This window comes from Camelus ferus, chromosome 8 (assembly GCF_009834535.1).
Source record: "Camelus ferus isolate YT-003-E chromosome 8, BCGSAC_Cfer_1.0, whole genome shotgun sequence".
NCBI classification, from domain to species: Eukaryota; Metazoa; Chordata; class Mammalia; order Artiodactyla; family Camelidae; genus Camelus; species Camelus ferus.
The window spans coordinates 40139764-40161226 of record NC_045703.1 but is presented as its reverse complement, the minus strand read 5'-3'; the positions used below and the strand labels follow the sequence as shown (position 1 = coordinate 40161226).

Sequence of the window (21463 nt, the reverse complement as noted above, 5' to 3'; positions counted from 1 at the left end):
CTCTCAGTCTGGTAGGGGAGACAGTTATGTGAACTGCCATCTGTGGTACAAGATACATGGGAGGGAATAACACGTGTGCTTTAGTGAAGGCTGAGACAAATCTAAGCTCAGGTGAATAAATGATTAATTTCAGTGGCAGAACCATTTGTTATACAAATGGATTTATACATCTGGAAAATATGAAAAACATAGACAATATAGCTTGGCAATATTTGACATCTGGAAAATATATGAGATTTTTTAAAAAAGGAAAGTAATCTATTGGAGGAAGAAACTTTTGGAAAGATGCTACAAGAAGAGAGAAGATAAAGCCAGGTATCACAGGGTATTTTTGTTGTTGTTTTTTTAAACAATATTATAGGGTTTTAAAATGCTATACTTAACATTCTTCAGATAAGAATACTATCCTGCCAATCTTCAGAGCTCCAGCAACCTGCCCTGAGCCTAGGCCATGACTGGGTCTATGGGAGGGTTTGCTAGGTGAACGTGTATGAGTTGTGTGAGTCTGAGATGCCGTTGACCATCTCAGAGGAACTTTCTCTCCAGGCAGAAACTAATAAATATTTTGGTGTGGCATCTGGGAATGATGTTGATTTAAAGTCATTTGCAGAGAGCTGATGGTTTCAGTCATAGAAATGAATGGATCTCTTGTAGGAAAGAGCAGAAAGCAGCGAAGGAGACTTAGAAAATGTTTAAAGGGAGCAGAAGAACATCCCTAATTGATTGTAGTCGCAGAAGCCACAAAGATGTTGGAAGTTTGTGGAGTAATAGGGTGATTTTTTTCTATGGGAGTTTTATGGTCAGGTAACTTTGGGAAATGGTGAATAGCATAATCTCTCTCCTTGAAGATTCTGAACACATTTTAGCTTTGAGAAATTCGACAGTCAAGAAACCAGTTTAGCTTCGTGTTTCTGAATGTATTTGATCATAGAAATATCCCCCGACCGCTAAGACAGCATCAACAGCTCCCTGCAAAGTTTCTGAGAACAGTGCTTTGGGAGGTGTCAGTCCATTCACTTAAATGCAGTTCCACAGATGATTTTTGTTTTGCAGGCATCAGACATTATCACTTTCATTCTTCTCTTTACAGGACTTCATAATATTATCATGACTTAGTCTCAAATCACTGCTTAGTGTACTAAAATCAAGAAACTTGATTATAGTATTTTCATCAAATTCTTCAGCATGAGTGACAATAAAGGCTACCCATTACGTGGGCAAATGACATGAGAGGGTCCAACACTGTAGTAGACTTACTCTGATGTCTAGTGATTACATGTGATCCCGTGGAATAAATAATGTCTAACATGCAGCCGTTATTATAACCACATTTCACAAATGTGTCCTATGTAATATTATCACTTTGTTTAAACATTTTAAAGATTCACAGACTGATTAGTTCACATTCCCAATTCCCTTCCCATAAAACACATCATAATATCAAATTAAGAATGTGTATGTACAGAATGTATACATATATACATGTAATTCATATATGTTCATATATATTCTAATTTATATCCTTTTCTATTTACTAGGATATATTTAAGGGCTTTGAGAGTCACTAGAATTATTATTTTTGACTTAAGTTAAATAGGAGGCAACATCTCAATTTCGGCTCTCTTTTCCATCTCTTTAAAGTCAAATTGTAGGAGACTATGTCTCTGATCCTTTAGTGGATTTTATTGTTTGGTTTCTGTTGATCATTACCAGTGGAAGTAATTTTGCATTTGCATTCCTAATGGTTATCTTTAAAAAATACTGTATTAATGATTCAGTTTCTTGAATGACTTTTAAGATATTTCAGTTGTGGAACAAACTGATCATATCCTTTTAAAAGGTCAGTTTCATTGGGCTTTTGGGTATGGGCATTGCCTTGCACTGAACATACCAGCACATACATCCCCTGCAGAGTCCAAATGCCTCCTTGTTGGTATACTAAGTTCCTGACTACCTAAAAAGAATATTTTCATGAACAAATTAAGAAAGAGCCCAATTTACAAATGAGCTTCATTTTCTTAGTACTCTAACAGGCCACATTATAAACTATATAAAAATCAAATAATAGTCACAAGTATTTATGTCAGAGACACTGTACTTTAATTATTTTTCTTTTCCCTTTCTTTGAAAATTGTTCTTAATAACCAGTGAGAGATGAAATGCTACATTGCTAAAAAAAAAAAAAAAGAAACAAAACAAAAATAATTCAACTTTTATTTAATGCCATACAGAAGAGAAGAAAGCTAAGACTAAAGAAAAGACTGATGAAAAGACTAAAAAGGAAGTGAAAGGCACAAAACAGGAGAAGGTGAAGCAAACAGCTGCAAAAGTAAAAGAAGCATCTCCGAAACCCAAAGAGAAGGAGAAAGACGCTGTGGCTCTGTCCAGGCACGAGCAGAAAGGTAAACATGCAGAGGAGGTGGCCAGAGGTTCTAAGAGAATGTTGGGCAAGAAGCAGATGCAGTGAAATTAAAAACTGCCACGAGATCAGACTTCCAATGGGAGTAAAAGACTTGTATGAGTGAATCTACCTGAAAGGAAATATGATAATTTGGGAATTGAAATTTATCGATAGAAATAAATCAATGTGTTCACATATCTACTATGAATTTTAAAGTATTTTAAAGAGAAGATTTGTTAGTATCTGAAGTTATTTAAAAGTTGAGGACAAATGTTGAGTTCTTGAGATTTCTGTTAAGCGGAACAAAAATTGTATGTGTCCTACTCTTTAGAGAACAGCAAACCAGAAAAAGTGACAATTCTCAAGGAGTTTATTAAGGGTTGCATGTTCCAATCATATAGAATAAGTGTCATAAAAACTATCCATACATTCCTGTACCTCGGCAAGGTTACATAATTTATAATATACATCAAATTATTAAATTAAGTTTGTCCAATGACTAAACTTATGACTTTGAAAGCTCCGTATCTGATGTACCGTACAGCTCTTCAATAAGAGTGATGTCCAACTTCCATCCCTACTTCACAGAAATAGAGCATTTACATGGAGACAGAATGTAAGAAAGTCTTTAAGGAAAGGTGTTAGGGAAACGGAAAAGGGTGGTGTTTTCAGAGGTCAGCTGAGGGCCTTATTGTCCCACATGTCTAGCCCTTCTTGAATCTTTCCTTCCCTGAATCCACTCCTGGCCCCAGGTTGCTACACAGCCTTGAGCCTCTCTATACAGAATGTGGACTCTGCTCTGTACGGACTATTCCCATACATGTGTTTTAGGAATGTGGCAAAATAAAAGTTTTCCTTATTCTGCTGGTTTTAATCATTTTATTTGAGGACTAAAAGTAAGGAATGGTTTCTATGAGATTTTCATTAAAACATTTAAACACATTTGTTACTGAGTAAGATACTTGGACAGTGAAACTAAAAGTAATTTTGCCTATTGTAAGTTACAAGATATGAAATTTACAATCCACACTTTTTTTGTTTTAGATTCCACATTCAAGTGAAATCATATGGTATTTGTCTTCGCAACACACTCTTGCGTTTTATCCTTGAATTACTTTTTCCCCTGAATTCCTACTTTTATTTATTTGATAAAAAGGTATGTTTTCTGAAAACGTATTTTAAAAAAGGAAAGAAGGAAGTAAAGAAGAAAAGATTCTTTTTTAAGGACATGAAATTTCTAATTTAGGTAATTTTCATTTATTTCAAAGTAATTTTTAAAGATGTGAGTGGAATTAAAACTTTGGAGCCCAAAAACCTTTTTTAAAAATTTTAAAGATGATTATGTTGCCTTCAATCTATTAAAATATTAATTATAACATCTCATAAAGCTGTATATTATTTATAAAACATTTTAGGTAGAAAATACAGTAAGTAAAGAGAAAATATTTTGAATGGACTACTTCATTGTGATAGAAGACAGGAAAATTAATCTTCTATTCACTGACATACTTATTTAAAATGATTATCAAGATCCTAAAATACTGAGCACTTTAAATTGCCTTTTAAAATAGAAAATAATCACATGAAACCAGTTGAAATGTACCAAGCATATTTTTATTTTTATCCATAAATACAGTATGTAAAAATTCATTCCGGTTATATATGAGAGTACCAAAAATACGTATCTAGCAACTAGAAATATGAAAATACTTTTTGATGTTCATTTTTAGTATCTTCATTATTTTGGGGCCATATTTTATTGATGAAGGCACACTACTAGAATATTTCCAAATCATGTCTATTTTCTGGATCACCTGTATTGTATTTTATTCCTATCAGTAATCAGAATTATTGAAGATAGTATTATATTACCATTTCCATTTTCAGTCTACTATTTTCATTTTCACATCAAGGGCTATTTATCTATTAAATGGACATTCAAATATCACTTAGAGATAGAAACAAAAGCACAAATGTGATCTTATCAGCTAAACAAATGCATTTGCTAAATGAAGGCTCTCCGTTGAGAAGAGCTACCATCAATTAGATAAATGTATTATTAGGTAAATAATGAAAACTTGACCTCTGATAACTGATCAGACACATAAATATGTCATTTAAAAAAATTAAGCAATGATTTAAGAGCAATTTGTTTATAAAAAGCCTAATCACATTACAGTTTTAACCCAGACATGATAAAGACATAGTACTTTTAAAATAATCTACCTGTAAGATGGCTTCAATTTTGAGACTCCTGTATTGATGACAGTAAATTATTGAGTTCTTTCTCTTTTGGGCAACGGATTATTTATTTGCTTAGCATAAAATAGACCTAGTGAGTCTGAGTCATTCTTTTCATACAGATTTCTAACAGTTCTTTTTAAATGAATAGGGACTACAGATTTTTAATCACTGGAAACAGATTTTTACATGGAGCACATACGCTTAGTGGCAATTATTTAATTATATAGTACACGTGCATATATATTCACATGTGCTTATTCTAAGTATTGTGTATATAAATATATACAACTGTATACATACAATATGTATTATATATACAATATATTCCTACTTACTCAAAAATAAGATTCAGATATCCATACATGCTTCCTGCAAACTTACTCGTACACTTCTATGTGTATAAGTTTTTATGGACCAATCTTAATCTCTTTAAAGAAGGAGCAGCATGATTAAGCATTGCTCTCTAATTTCCTGATGGTCTATGGCAAATTTGTGGGGAAGGAAAAATTCAAACCTCCCCACTGCCATGTTCATTCTTTCTTTTCTTTCTTTCTTCTTCTCTCTCTTTTTTTTTTTTAACAACTATCTAAATCTTTGTGGCAGGCAGAGAAAATTGTAGCTAATGTGAACCTGCCACTGAGCACCAGACCACATATGCCCCATTCTCATTAGAGGTTTCTTAAAAGTTCTTTTCTGTTCACATTTCTGCACCCTGAATGCACTTTCTCGCAGCTGCTACTCCACAGGGAACACCGACAAGGCAGCAACTGAGTGACATCCATCACTGCTCCCTGAGGATCAGGAAAGGGAGAAATGGACAGCATGTGTTATTCCTAGAAGTGTGTTCATTTGAGGGGAAAAAAAAAATCCTAAGAAGTGGTAACAAGATACGAAGTTACCTTATGTGAATTATTGTCACATAACAATGAAAGAATGATAGAATTGTTCAGATTTTCTTTAGGAAAAATTTCCTCTTTTAATATTAGAGTTGAATTTAAAGAAACATCTTTATAAAATGGATTTTTCAAAATCAAGGAGGTTTGGTTTGCTTTATCCTTAGACAGGTGAAGCAGACACACTGGGGACTGCCCAACATACACATGCCTAGAATTGTTACACATTATCAAAGTCAGCACCCAGGATAAGTGGAAATGGGCATCCTGATTAGAAACATTTAAAAATTCTTAGCTTTAAGTATGTAAAAATACTCTCTCATCTTCCTATTGAAATGTTGATGCCATCAGAATGCAACATCAGAGTATCATTTAAACATAACAGAAACTTCCTAAGTGTTATAACTCAATTTTCTAGATTGAAAAAATAGATGTTCTTTGAGTGCATAAGAGATTCTCTTTTTAAGTTGGAAGCTTATGGGACTACTGGTGCATTAACTAAACAAATGACATTTGGATTCAGAAAATACTGGTATAAAAAATATAAGCATGTTACTTTGGTAATAATTTAACATATAGTTTCATTTCACTATCAACATTCAGTTAAAGAAGACTCTCTGGAGCATGAAGATCTTAGTTAATTCAGTAAACTGTTCCACATGTTGTGCATAAACATCCCATCACAACTTGGGGCAGAGCACAGTGTTTCATTTTGGGGGGTTGTCCAAACACTTCAAATTCTAAATAGTCCCTGCATGCTAAACTTCTAATGTACATATTTTCTCCACTGCAATAGTACCACTAGAAATAATTGTGAAAAAAAAATTTTGAGCTATTTTTAGATCAGTGATGGTGAAAGTATGGTCTAATCTGATTCCTCAGGGAGTCTGTTAAAAATGCATATTCCTAGGGTCCATCAAATTATAGGTTTTTTGGATGACTGGACCAATACATCTGCATTTTAACAAATTCCTCACCTTTTGATATTTAAATTGCCCTTTAATAACTATTTCTTGTATTGTAGGAAGGGCACATCTAAAGTGATCAGTCACGTTAGCTACTGAAACAAAGGAGAGAGCCTGCCAGTTTTAGCAAGTTCTCACATTGCTCAATTTCAAATTTGCCACCTCAGAGAAATGCACTTTTTCATCTTGCTTTATCTTAGAGCTAAATGGCTCATTCCACAATTTTGCTCAGGACAAAGTTTATGTCCAGAAAAGGGAAAAAAATCTCTACCTTAATCTCTTCTGCATCATAGAACTCCCAGGTCCTGGGGTCAGAAACCCCCATTATTACTAACAGTACATCCAGGAGCAAATAGATCCTTGAACTGATCAGAGAACTAACTTCCCTCCCACTCCCTACCTCACTCGTGGGAAAATGTGTTCCAATTCAACAATCAAAATCCATGCAAATTTTTGAAAATTTTGTGAGTCTTTGCCTACTCATTTAGGTACAAATGAAAAGAATTATTTTCACATCTGCAATAACTGTATCTATTTTTTTTCAAAGGTCTGGCAGAGTCTCATAATAAAATGGATTACCCTAAAAATACTATAACTACTCTAAAATCAATGAGGCTTACAAAAGTCCTTGTATGTGTATTTATATAGTAACAAGTCTTGTTATTTTGCAGGTTTGATATACATAATTTAGAGCACTTAAGGGTATGTCGTGTTGTATAAATTCAGTAAACACTCTTGGTCCTAAAGCTGTATGGATTTTTGAATTAACAAGATGCCTATTTAGGAACATGAAAATGTAAATCATTTCGAACAAGATTCATTTAATCATCCACAAGCTTTAAAGAAGATGTGGTCAAACTTACAGAATGATTCATCAACTGGAATTAGAATTGGAATGACCTCAGCAGAATCCAAAGTTACTTGAAAATTTAAATTTCAGTGCAATGTCTTTAATTTAGAGGGAAAAGAAAAAAAAAAAAGAACTAAAATCATCTTTGACTAAGTCTGTCCAAACCACTCAAATTTAATGCTTTAAAAAAAAAAACTTTTCCATGGACCATAAACTAGATCAGAAGATGATCTTCTAATACAGATTACTCAGTCCATTAGCTTAGTAATGATATTTGGTCTATTCTTCTGGATTTACTCTTCTAATTGAAGAGAATCTTCATGCAGAAGATCTCTGACAGGTTGCGGAGGGGTTAGCCCTCTTGCTTGCATTTTCAAGAAACTTGCTGCAGCTTTGTTGCGGAAAGATCAGCCTCCGTCCCTGATGAGCCAAATAACTCAGAGCCCAGGTCTTGGAGCTTAAAAGAAAAGAGGCAGCTTTATTGCTTTGCCGGGCAAAGGGGACTCACAGCCGGCTAGTGCCTGCAAAACTGTGAACCCATCTTGGGGATGGGGCAGGGGTGATTATACAGCCATAGCTCAAACAATAAAGCATCGATAACAATCAACAGAATTGTTTTTCTTTTTTTCCTCATAAGACTCAGAGTGGCATCTTGGGGTCTCCAGGTGACCGATTCTGTAGAGGCTAGTGGTTGTCCCTCTTTCAATCTCTTTATCTTGTAAATGCCAAATTAATAGCTTTATTTTAACGATGGGCCTGAAGCTGCGAGTAGTAACTGGTCAGCCAGGGTAGTTGACCGTTGTAAGGACAAGCATAAGAATAAGCAATCTGTTAGCCTAATGCGGCCATTTTACTCTTCCTCCTTCAGCTTCATTCAGACAATCAGCTGAAGGGCTGGGAGTGAGTGTGTGGTAAAATGTTGCAAGTGGGAAACAATTTCCTCCTGTAAAAGTTGTATTTTATTATTGGAAGTATGTATAGATGGACAATGAAAAAAATTGCATGAAGAAGGTTTTGATTTTTAAAAAACAACCACTATAATATCACTCCAAACTAGTCTGTTCAGTTTTTAAGGTTATTCTTTTTATATAGAATAAATGGAAACATGTTCTTTATGTAATTTTTCCCCTTGTGTGTTCTTATGTGTGTAAATTATTCCTTCACAGAAGATACTGTAGTAACCAATATAGAATCATGCCATTGTGTTTATTTTGTTAAGTCATTTTTCCCCTAGGAAAAAAGAAAGATGTTGATGACATTTTTTTTCATTGCTTTTTTTCTTTCTACTTTTGTCAGATCAGTATGCATTCTGTCGGTATATGATTGACATATTTGTCCATGGGGATTTAAAACCAGGTATTCCAAACAATCCTTGTATGTGTCTGCTTTGAAAGTCTTCATTTCTAAGATTGTCTGCTTTTTATGTACTAAACTGTTATTATCATTTTTGAAAAATTACATAATGCATGTGTAGATCTAGAATAAAACCAGTAAAAAGCAGAAGTAATAACTGGCATTAGAGCCTTTAATTTTACTTTCTATGACTGCATGGCCTGTTGCAAATGAAATCAGTTGAAAGCTAAAAATATGCTAATATCTTTATATACAAAAAATGCTAATATCTTTAATAATATCTTGAAGTGAAGAGGTGAATTGTCTTATTTCATTCTTGGTAAACTTAGAATAAAAGACCGTGACAATGAAAGCATTCTTCTTTTTCAGTAGTGAACAAAATTCATATTAAAATCCATTGCATTTCAAATATTAAATCTTTTTTTTTCCTCAAAACTTTTTGATTTTCCCACTTACCAGTGAATTTGGGTTACCACTCTAGAGAAGTACTATTGATGGAAACAGTCAACCTTGGAGTTAATAGTCGACACAATGGGGAAGTATTTTTACTTAGAGGACTTTATCTGTCACCTCTCCTGTCTTTAAATGTCGCCCAGAGTGTAACAGGGGATTCTTCAATAACATCTTAATTAAGAGTTAGTAACTTGGTTTCTTGTACTCTGCCTTTTGCAGATTTAAAAACTGACAGTTCTATGTTTATGTCTGGGGAAATATTTCTAAGAAGATATTGTTAAGGAGAGAACTAATTTACATTAGAATAAATGAGGCTGATTGTTTAAATCAAACTATATTTTGTTTTCTTTAACTATTTTTATGGAAATCTTTCTAAAGTGTACAATTGTAATTCATGCGTATATTGGCAAACAGGCATGCAATATCTAAAATAAACACATAACATATCTAGTCTTAGAAGACTGGAAGATCATGAAAACTTTGACTCTCAGGAAAACTTAGTTAATTTTAGTAACATATTCACATTAATTTCCTCCTCTTTTGCTTCTTTATTTTCTTATTCTTCTTTTTAAACTTTCTTATTGAGTTAGAAAGTGAATTGAGGAGAAAAAAGCTGTAAAATACAGCTACTCACTTGGAGAAAATGATTAATGTTAAACACATGCATGTAGTATTGCAGTAAAATTCGGTGGAAGCATTGAGGAAGGTAGTTTAATACAGTGAAAAGACAGGGCTTTGGACACAAATACAGATACGGTTCTTGACTCCATCCCTTTCTAGCATTGGACCTTCAGCACATCATTGAACTCTGTCTGATCTTCAGTGCTCATACATTCACAATTGGGATCATAGTAACAAACTAACAAAGTTGTTAATAAAGCATCTACTAGATGAACAAAAAATGCTATTATGGCTTTATTCTTTAATTCATTCATTTCACCATAGCCTGTCTGGGCGAGCCTCCCACATAAAGGGAACCTGTCTACTTGGACGAATCCCTGTCTCTGTGCACCATTAACTCAAGTTTTAGGTAGCAGGTTGTTGCCCATTTTGGTTCAGCTGTGATAGTTTAAGAAAGTTATACTCGACACATATTTTACATTTTTAAGAGATCAAATCTTGAAGACAGCATTTAACTATTTAGACACAGGATGAATCTATATTGTTGATGAGCATGAGTTTTTAAATTCCATCATCTGAAGAAAATAATGTGTTCTTTGTGCCACTTAACTTATTCACAGTAGCTACTAATTGATTGTAAAATACAACTTCTAAGAAAACCACAGGACACAGAGAAGTGTGCATTGTCAAAGTCAGTGAGGGATGTTAACAGTTTCACAGTCACAATGCCATTTGTTTCTTTCTGAAAATTCAACAATGGATTAAGGTCAAAAAGAGCAGTAAAACCATCTCTGCACCAGTTAAAAGAGAATTTTGCTGTTTTGGGGAGGAAGAAAACTTTCCTCTGCCCTCCTAGGTTCTTCTGGCTGGTGTAAGAATTGAATTGACATGAGACAGTTTAACAGGAAAAAAATCAAATTTAATTTCGTAAGCCTTGGACCCCTACATTCAGGGGAGGGTCAGAGACAGAAAGGTAAAGGAGGTATATGTATTGCTATCCTGAGCTAAGGAATGGGCAGGGGCCTGAGACTCTCAAGACAGGAAGATGATTCACAGGACAGTTTCAAAAGAACAGGTACTGAGTAATTAGATGTCTGCCCTGCCATACAGATGAGGCCATTTAAATTAAATTCTGGTAGTAACACTTTTTCTGAGGTAAGTCCCCAGTTTAAACCCTTGTAGGTAGTTAAGGAAGGGGACATAGTTTCCCTGAGCCTGTGGCGTCTCTATTGCCCTAGCTCAGACCAGCCTTTGGTAATACTATATTAAAACCGTGTTGTAACCCCATCCATGTCTGTTTCATTCATCCCATTTTTCATAACCATCTAAAGATTTCCATCCTGCTGGAATGAGTCCCGAGGCTCTTCCCTTTTGATTCCTCTTTGTTCCACCTCTTTCAATACTTGCTTTATTTACCTTATTTCTTAATAACCCTTTAAAAAATTTCACCTTGTTGCGAAGAGTCCCTTGACTCTACCAGCAACCTCTTCTCATTATCTTGTTAATTAACCTAATGTTTTTAGTAGCATCTGTAAGACCCATGAGGGAAAGCTGAGACTGCTTCCTGAAACTTTTTTTTTTTAATTAGGGGAGTTAAGACTAGTTGTTATATTTCTTTGCATCCATTTTTTTAATTTGGTCTTTACATAGGTACCAATAAAACATCTGTTTAAGATGACAGCTCTCTAAAATGTACTAATTTAGTTTTTCCATTTCCAAGGACCCATCATCTGGTCATTGGCAATCAACCTTTCTATGGCTTAACCGTAGGTACAAAAACGGTCTCCAAAGGAGAATACAAAAAGATGCAGCCTTCATAAAGAGCCAAAAAGTTCACCCCTAAAAATAGTTTAAGAAAGCAGCAAACTTTGTTGCACTGACAATAAAGATGATGTGCTGCCAGCACTAACAAAGCAACAAAGGTTAAGCTGAAAAAGGTCCCTTATGGACTTAGACCTTTATGACAAACCCCCCTGAGAACTGGCATGCCTGGGCAGTGGTGCCAGTCAGAAGCTCGGGTTGTTACCTGTACTTAGGACCAACTGGCTACAGCTGCTCTAAATCCTAGTCTATTTGACTGACTGGTAAGTGCATGTGGGTACACAGATCTTGTAGATGGCAAACACGAGAGAGAATATTCTCACTGGTCATAAAGCCAAACAAGCTTTCAGGACAGAGAACAAGATAAAAGGAGACAGACAAGGAAAAACAGTGACCATCTCTGGGAGGAAATGGCTCACTAAAGCCAAGAGTATTCTGCCAAATTGGCCAGAGTCACTAAGTCTAAGGAACTAGCTCTCCAAATATTTTCTCCTGCTATCTAAATTTTTTTAAAAAGAGAAAAAAATAGAAGACTCTTACCACTTGTCAGATGTCCCAGTATCGCTCAGCTGTAGCAGCCTCAGGGGGAGCGGAGTCCAGCCAGGGAAGTTTATCTCACCAACTACACCAGCTGTCAGGGAGGGAGAAAACGTTCCTCTACTCTTCTAGGTTCTAAGAATTCAATTGACAGAAGACAGATTAACAGGGAAAAGTCAAATTTAATTTCATACATATGGGAATTCCCACACACACAAGAGGGTCAGAGACTTCACAGACATGAGAGGTAAAAATGAGCTATGTATTGCTTTCCTGAGCTAGGGAGTGGAATAGGGTTGGGGCTCTCAAGGTCAGGGGCGTAATTCACAGGACAATAAAAAGAGAAGCAGGTATTTGGTAAGTAAATGTTTGCTCTGTCATGCAGATCAGGACACTTAGATAAAAATTATCTCTTACAACAACTCCTTTTCTGGGAAAAATCCTCAATTTCAATCCTTGTAGGTCATTAAGGGTAGGGCAGTCTTTTCTCTTGAGCTTGTAGTCTTGACTGACTTTAGCTCCAAATAATCCACGTGCCAAAATGGCACATCTTGGGGAGTCATGTTCTGAACCCTGACACTTTTAGCCATACAGGAAGAGCCCTTAAGTCATAGGTAAATGTTCTCTGAACAGTCATGAGTTCAAATCTGTAGCATTATGTGATATTCAAACTCTTGAAAATAATTCCCCAGTGCCTTAGGATTAGATTTCTTAATACCATTTAGTGACTTTCTAGTTGATTTCATAATTTATTTGTAATTTATTTCATCTACCTATAATGATGATTTTGAAGGTTTGTTGCTTTAATATATAAGAAATTGAAGAATATGTAGATTGGTATTTCCTGTCTCGGGGGTGGAATGGAAGAAGTTGGAGAATGGAAACCAGTAATGGTATGTCCATTGTTTCATGTAATAAATCATAGAAAGCTTCCTAAGTGTACAGAAGGAAAATTAATAATATTATCTTTGCCACCAAAGACAATACAGATGATAAAGTGATAAAAGCACTAAATATGGCTTGCATTTTGAAAAATAACAAAGGAGAAACAAGATTTAATCTGGGCATATTAATTTAGAGAAAATGCAAGTGATAAGACTTTGACTCTGACTGACAATTGCAGAAGAAAACAATTCCTGCCAAGTTTATTGCTCTGCGTGTATCCAGTATTTAGAAAACATTTGTGCCTCCATCTGTTTCTGTTTGGGATTAGTGGAACACCTGTTATTGTTTAGTTAGAGTTCATTATTAATTATTGGTAATGAGTTTTTAAAACTACAGTTTGACTTTTTCCTCTGGGATAAAGTGTTTTCTTCTGTATAGTATTGTCCCACCCTCAAATATAACCCAAATTACAGTTCAAATTTGAAAAATATTGTTAAGTGTGCTGACACCATAGCATAAGGCTGATGTTTTGCCTTTTTATCCTATCACATAAAATACTTCTAACTAAAATAGCCTTAATTTTTTTAGCTGTCTGAAGATGAACGAACATGCACACTCCTATGGTTAGTAACGATGTCCACCTCAATTACAGAGACCATCTTAACTAGGGAGCATAAACTATAAGGATCAGATTAATTTGTTGTATCCAGCCAAAACTGTCTTATATTGATTCACTTCTATATTAAGTCAAAAAAATGAGAAAATTCTATTCAATCCTAGAAAGTTAGTGTATGCTGCTGACTAGAGCTATGAGCAACTGGAGTAGACGTATGTCTACCATGTGTAATTTTAGGGATATTATAGACACTGAAGAGCTCCTTTCTTCAAGAAATACTTTCTCTGCTGCCATTCGATGACCTAATAATCCCACCATTACATCGCCTCAGTGTGTAGATAGTCAGTGTAATAGGATGCATTTTAAATACCCCCAGACCTACTTTAGGGAGGAAGGAGGGAAAAAGGGAGGGGATGAGGGAGAGAGAGATGGAGAAAGAAAGAGAGAAAAGGAGTGAGATCTTGTCTTCCCATGCAGGGCATCCTGAAGCTGGTGACCCTCACTTTTCCCCTGGGGCTAAAGTAGTCTAGTTGTCATTTTCTTATAAGAGAATTATGAAAATTGGTTAAAGTCAACATTTGTTGCAACACTGAGACTCAATTTACAGTGTTTTGTGGGGTTTTTGTTTGTTTGTAGAAATTGATAGTACAGATGGTCAGGATAGAACCCTTTAGATTTATTCATCTTTATCACCCTTCCAGTAACTCCAATTTCCTTTTCCATACTTTGTGGCTAAGCACATTTTTCTTAAGCGACAGCCTACCGATGGTTTCATTCATTTAGGCAGACTCTTTAAAAGAAACATCATCATCTTGCTAGGCATTTTCATACTCCCTCTTCATCAAGTTCCACTTGGGCCAAATAAATTGCATGCAGTGCTGGGCAGAGTCAACCGAGTTAAGCAAGAGACACATTTCTGTAAGTAAGAAATCCACATGGCTCACAGAGCTCTTTATACTCACTAGATATGGAAATCAATTTAAGTGTCCAGTACCAGGACCAGGGCTAGTGTGATTTTGCTTAGTAATTTTAACACTTTTTTTTCAGCTTTTCAGTCTGTGTAGCCATTATGATTAAACTTCAATACAAGTTAAAGTTTATCCCTTAGACGTTATCCCACCATTGAAATTCCAGTTACTCTCTGACTTTTACTTGAGCCAAGAATTTATGTCAAGGTAATTTATTCTACCTTCTGTGTCATTTATTCTCTTAAAATTGAAGGTATTCACCTATCAAAACCTCTGACTATAATAAGGTATACTTTGGCAGCCAATATTCCAATTCTATGGGTTTTATGTCCATAGCTAGAAAAAGCCTCAAGGAGTAAATTAGTACTCTTATTTTATTAAGATCCTTTTCTTGAACTTCAGTGGTGCCTAACTGCATTTTTGGTTTGATCCTGCTGAGAAGAGGTCAAATGTAATTGCATTATAGTCACTGTTATTTAATGGTTTAATCTAATGTATTTCAGAGCTCAATCGGCCATATTGGAGAAGACTAGGTAAAATTTAGTCTTGCTTTACTCTTCCCCCTCAAAATCCTGCTTCTAAAAAACATACTCACTTTAGTTCCAAACATCTAATTATTTTCACAAAAGCTTTGGGAGTTTTGATGTTTACTCAATAAGCATTTGTTGAATCCCCTCTGTAAGCTGATAATCCAGAAAAGAGATAAGATGTAGTATAAATAATTTTATAACTAAGAATAACTTGATAGGTATGCAATAAAGGTTCAGAAAACGTACATGCTAATCTCAGTATACTAGGAATAAATAGTTATCTCCACTTATCATTTGGACCTTTTCATGTTTTTTTAATAGTTTTTATTGTTTAAAACTATTTACAGAAGTAAGATTAAAGGAATAGTGAAAACTGTGATAAAAACTTAAACAAAGTGAAATGTTTATTTCATCAATTCCCTGGTTTTGAAGGTGTATATTCTCTAAATTGGAAACATTTTTAAAAGGAACAAAACTACTCAACAACTATCGTGTATAAACCTGCAATGTATCCACCTTGTAAATACCAGTTCCAGATTTCAAACACATCTTTAATCGACTCTAGGGTATTATTATTTCCACTTCTTTCAGAACTTGCATCATCAAAATGTAACAATTTAATTTTTGAAAATTTTGATAGCTTATGATTTTGTTGACGAGGATATCATCTTCATTTCATATCTGTAAAATATTTCTTATTTTAAGATTTATGAGCATTAATTAGAATGATAAATCCAGTCATTTTAAATTTATACATTATTAATTGCCTTCTGATTTCTTCAGCATCTGTACACTTAAAAAACATAAATTTTGGCACACAGGTTTTGTCAAAGATGAAAGAGTACTGTAACATAACCTTTTAACAAAATGAGATGTTTCAGGTTCTTACCACAAAATATTGCATGGTAAAGTCCTAGCTGAAGAACTAATTGGATAAGAATAGCATATTCCCTTTTTGTCCTTTGGAATGTATTGTTCATTCATTGATTCTTGAGTTTAAGAAAATTCATTGTCATCTGAAGATTCAGTCTGAAATTTCACTTGAACAATCAGTTTAAATTTCATCCTAATCATTAAAGTTTAGTGTACTGCTATCTGTCTTTTTATGTTCATCTTTTGATTCACCCAATATCCTAAATATATCTTCCTGTGTCGATATTCTTCTCTTTGCAGAAAGGAATGGAAAATAAAAATTCTAAATTCTAAACAGTATTAAATGAAACTAAAAGTAAACCATGAATGTCTCCCGCCTTTTATATCTTCTTGAATGATAATGTAAAACCTTAGTCAACACAACGAAAAAACCAAATGATGAGATTACGATGATCTATTTTACAATTACATCATCATTCTAGGCAATTTATTTTATTTTTTTCTTTCTAATACAGCTGAGAATAACTGATGAGTGATGATGAAATAATTTCTAAGTTAATAAAATAGAAAATGTTCAAAATATAGAAAAAATAAGATCATGAAAATCCTATAATGTGTCCCAGATTTTTAAAATACCAGTGGTGCTACATGGTAATTACAAGATAGAAAAAGTTCTATTATGTAAAAATTAATTAATTTTTTCTTTGTTCCTTGGAAGAGCTATAAATAAAAATAAGACAAAAAATATCAGTCTCTACAATAGTGAGAATAGCTCAAAAAAGAAACAAAAATTTAAGATTGTCTTTAATGGACCCTGATAGTACTCTGGGAACCAATCCAATGGAGAGACTATAAAGGTGGGGTCACACAAGCCAGGATTTAAATACTTTGCTTGTGTTTTTTTTTTTTTTTTTTTAATTCTCAGTTTCTTTATAAAACATATTTCTTAAGATTGTTAAAATGATAAACTAAAACAATATATGCACACGTCCTCCCCTGAATTTTTTTTGCTTTCTCTCTTACTATGAGAGTTTACTGTAAAAAGATAATGTTTCTGCTGTGAAAGATTGGAGAAAATCTTAATGAAGAAGCAAAAACTGAAATGAGCCTTGAGAAACTAGAGGATAGCCTACGTGAAGTTAGGGATAAAGACGTTTACGGCTGAAGGGATCATAACTAAGGCACAAATCACAATATCTTGAAATGTTCTTTTGTGACTGTTAATTGTTGAGTATTTCCTTTTTGCAAGACTCTTAAAATAATCTTTTTTAATCCTTACAAAAACTTGAGAAGAGTGTGTTATCATCCCTATTTTATAGATGAGAGAATTGAGGCACAGAGAGTTCAAGTGTTTTGTCTAGGTCACATACAACTTGGACAGAGGATCAAACCCAGGTTTGATTTCTAAAACCATTAGGATTAAGACCAATCTCTCTGCTTCTCAGACATAGACAAGGAACTGCCAATGGTTCACTTTGGTTGGCACTCAGTGATCTAGAAAGAGAAACAAAATTGGAAATGTTGTACAAGATTGTTTGGTGAGAAAATGAAGACCAGTTAGGGTAAGTCCAAGGACAGAAAATAAAGCTTGACCTTAGGAGGTGATATGAAGATAGATAAGATGATTTTAGAAACGTCACAATGGTAGATTCATGGGATTCATTAGTACTGAAACCACAGGAAAAGAAAGTAAAAGCTTATTTGGAGATTGTTGTCCTGAAAATCCCAAACAATGCTCTAAATAGAAAGCAGAGGAAGAAAGTGCCCACTGAAGTGGGCAGGGCTAGAGAAATAGGAGACTCTGAACTCATCTAGGCTTAAAGCCACAAATGGTATTCAGTTGCAAAAGGGGAATAAGTGAAAATTTCAATCCAAATGTCATTTGATAAACATCTGCTAAATATTAAGATTCATTCTGGGCACTTTCCCATTTTTTCCTCATTTAATTCTCATAGCAAACTCTGAAGTGGGCAGTTAAAGAATCAAATGTGGAGTTTTGGGGACAGGTAGGCAGTGAAGACGGGGTTGCGAGGAGAGTAAGCGAAGTAAGTCAGAGTATAAACAGTATGTTCTGCGTGCTCAACAGTCCCAAACTGAGCGTGGTAAAGCGTGTAAGAATCCTAAAAGGTGATCTCTGTTTTAACAAGTGGAGTGGATGATTTTTTGACTGAGAAAAAAGGAACTAATAAATAATAGAAAAAGATTAAACTTGAGAGATTGTATAATAGGAGACACTACATGTTAGGAGTTTCAGAGGAAAGATATCTGTGATTTCTGGTGTTAGAGGATATAATGTGCATCTAGAATTTGAAAGATAATATCTGACTAACTGTGGAAGAATACATGGGACTTGCTTTGTATAAAAATGAAACAGAAAATGAAGGAGGACATAGCAGTACATGTGAAATTGATGTGCTTATATGACAATGAGGGTATCAGCCTGGCAAGACAATAATTTAAGATTAGGAAATACTGGAGCATAAGAAGTGATGTTCGTGGTGACAAATTACAGACACTTGATCAATCAGGCACAGGAGATAATTTGGAATGGAAGAGAATCTTTGAAAGATTTAAAGTAGAGCAATGACGTGAAACCGGCATTTCAGAGAAGGTGATCAGGCAGCTCTTTGCTTAAGAGGTTGGAAACAGGAGAAAATTTGTGGAATTTTGCTAAAGCTGTTGAGTCTAAAACATGGTTTAGAAGGAAAGAAGGCACATTCCACAAGCCATTTTACACAGGGGTGATGCTGGGAACTACATATAAGTGACCTAATATTGCAACTCAAAATGCTCCAAACTGTCTTGACAGTTTAAGTTCACACAAGTGGTAGAAACTTAAATGAGGTCTAGATGTAAACAAGAAAAACGAAATATGGGTGACTATTTGCCAAAAACACAGTGTAGTAAGGAAAGTGCTGGAACTGGACCAGTTCATAACCTAAAAGAGAACAACAGCTTCCTTTCCTTCTCTGGCTGATTTCTGTTATTTTGATTGTTTTATTTTAATTCTTCACTGGTGGCCGTTTAATGCATGGACGTTACAGGCAGTGAGAACAGGTAGTCAGGCGCACAGACTCCAGAGCCAGACTGCATGGTTTCAAATCCAGGCCGTGCCACTTGCTGGAAATTGTAAGTTTAGTCAAGTTAATAAATCTCTTTAAACCTTCATTTCCTCCCCTGTCAAATGAGGCTGACTGTAGGACTGCTGGTTGCAGAATGCACAAGCAGAGGGTCAAAGTACACTGAGGGTCCAAAACTTTCCGAGTGTTGGCTTTTCACAAATTGAACACATATCTAAGGATTGTTAGAAGCAAACGTTCGATAGAGATAGAAAAACAATTTTTTTAAGAACCACATGAACAAATAACACACTAGACCAATTTTGCCCATTCCAGTCATCTGATGTTTTCTAGCCTAGGTTCTCCTATCTGTATAAAGTGGGTGATAATACATAACTTATAATGTGATATTGGGGATCATATGAAAAAATCCTACATTCTGTGCATTAATGAGTTTGGTTTATGTGTCTTCGAGATGAGTTCTAAGAACTGGGTTAGATTCTATAGATACAGCAGTGAACAAATATACATGATACCTACGTCTTTAAAACAGGATAATGGGTATTACTTCACAGGGTTAGGGTATGGAATAATCCATCATCCACATACACTCAGAACATACTTGACTATACTATGTACTATTTAAATGTCTAGTGGTAGCAGTGGTGCCCAAATACAGCAAAATTATGGTTTCCTACTGAGCACTTCTTATGAGCTCTCTGATTTAATTATCACATATTATTCTCTCCCAAGCAGAGGAAAGAATCTTCGTTTCTTTACTGCCTTATATACACCTTCAAGAAACTTTTACCTTTAAATCCCTATTGCCTCATATCTTGCCAGATACATGCTATGTTTATTGAATTGAATTCATGATGTGCAACATTTATCTCAATGAAAAAAATTATTGATGATCATCCCAGAGCAGCCCTCTTTATTCATTCCTGGAAATAATCTTGTTATTTAAAAAGATGACAGGTTTTCAAGCATTGCAAATAGGCCCTGTGTAAAGATTCTTAAAGGAGTTATTGGTGGTGTCCCCAGAGACAGAGGCTCAGAATTAACAAAGCCAGGTTTGCTGTGTGCATCAGTAAACTGCAGGCAGCATATAGAATTAGACAGAAATGAGAGAAAGAGGAGAGAGAACTTCCACTTTATTATGGGCGAGCATAGTTCCTGGACTTGGCGGGGCCCCAGGAGAATTGCCTTCTGATTATTTGAAGTAGGGGGAAGCTGTTCGGGATAAATGTGTTCGATTTTCGTATTTGTCTCTATCAGCCCATTAAACATTCTAGTCATTAGAAATAGCTAGGATGTCCAGAAATAGATCCAAGCACTCGTGAGTGGCTGTGATTCCTCTGCTGCTGCTCTGACTCTCTCAGCTTCGTGGTGATGAAAGGCATTTGGTTTGGGCAGAAGGGCAGTAAATGAGAAGATTTCTCCCCTCTGCGATATAATGGCCATACGAGTTTACTTTCTCTTTATGGAGAACAACCTGAAGACCTAACATTTCATTTTCCTCACGTTCTCAGAATTCTGCCTCCTACCCTTTTTGAAAGAGGTGTCAAATTCTAGAGGAATCTCTTTGCTGTGGAGGAACTCTCATTACCGTGTCAGTTTCGGTCCAGCCTTGTCACTATTAATGGCATGGACCTGCTGTCAGACAAGAATAAATTCCTTCTCAGGTAGCCTCCTGGGACTATTCAAAGCATGTTCTAAAAGAGTCTGAAAAGGAGCAAATAATACAGAGTAATTTGAATTGCTGCATGAGAAGCAAGGAAAATTAGGGCTTAATCAAAGAATTATCAAACTAATTAGGTGTTAGTTATTAATGTGCCATGTCTTGTAATAATCTTATCTGTCAGTTTATATGCAAGAGCGCAGATTAAAAAAGCATTCTAGTAATTACGTGAACATATTCCTCTGGTGCCGTTCTAAGGTTCATTTGGATGGCCCAGCAGATAAACAATAGGGAATCTAGGGCTTGCTAATGGTTCAAATACAGGCATATTTTCTAATCCCTTTTCTTAACCAAGTCTTGTTTTATTTTATTTTAATTTATTTTATTTTAATTTATTATTTTTAAGCCTCTATTTTAAACAGAAATAAAGACACCCCCTTCCTATTCTGATGTAACTACAAACTAAGTAGACTGATATAGCCACTTTCCCAGCGACCTATGTGATAAACAAACATGCTTTGTCCATAGCTTTTATTCCTGTACAGGGTGTTTGTTCACGATGAAGATAATACTGAGTTTTGCAATATTAACATTAATGTTACCAGTTGGAGGCTGTTCAACCAGTTGCTCAGATTTTTGGATCAGTTCTAGGACTGCCATGCAGCCCAAAATATTTTACATTTTGGTTTTCTAAAATATTCTATGTTGAGGCA

The 21463-nt window shown here is 35.0% G+C and overlaps 1 protein-coding gene across 1 annotated transcript in view; it reads left to right on the top strand.

Annotated features, from left to right (window-relative positions):
* TRDN (triadin) overlaps positions 1-21463 on the top strand; it is a 303753-nt gene that overhangs the window by 93632 nt on the left and 188658 nt on the right. The window contains exons 8-9 of the mRNA XM_006189572.3: positions 2232-2402; positions 8650-8709. Of these exons, the coding sequence (XP_006189634.2) occupies positions 2232-2402; positions 8650-8709 (231 nt within the window). The remainder of the gene's footprint in view (positions 1-2231; positions 2403-8649; positions 8710-21463) is intronic.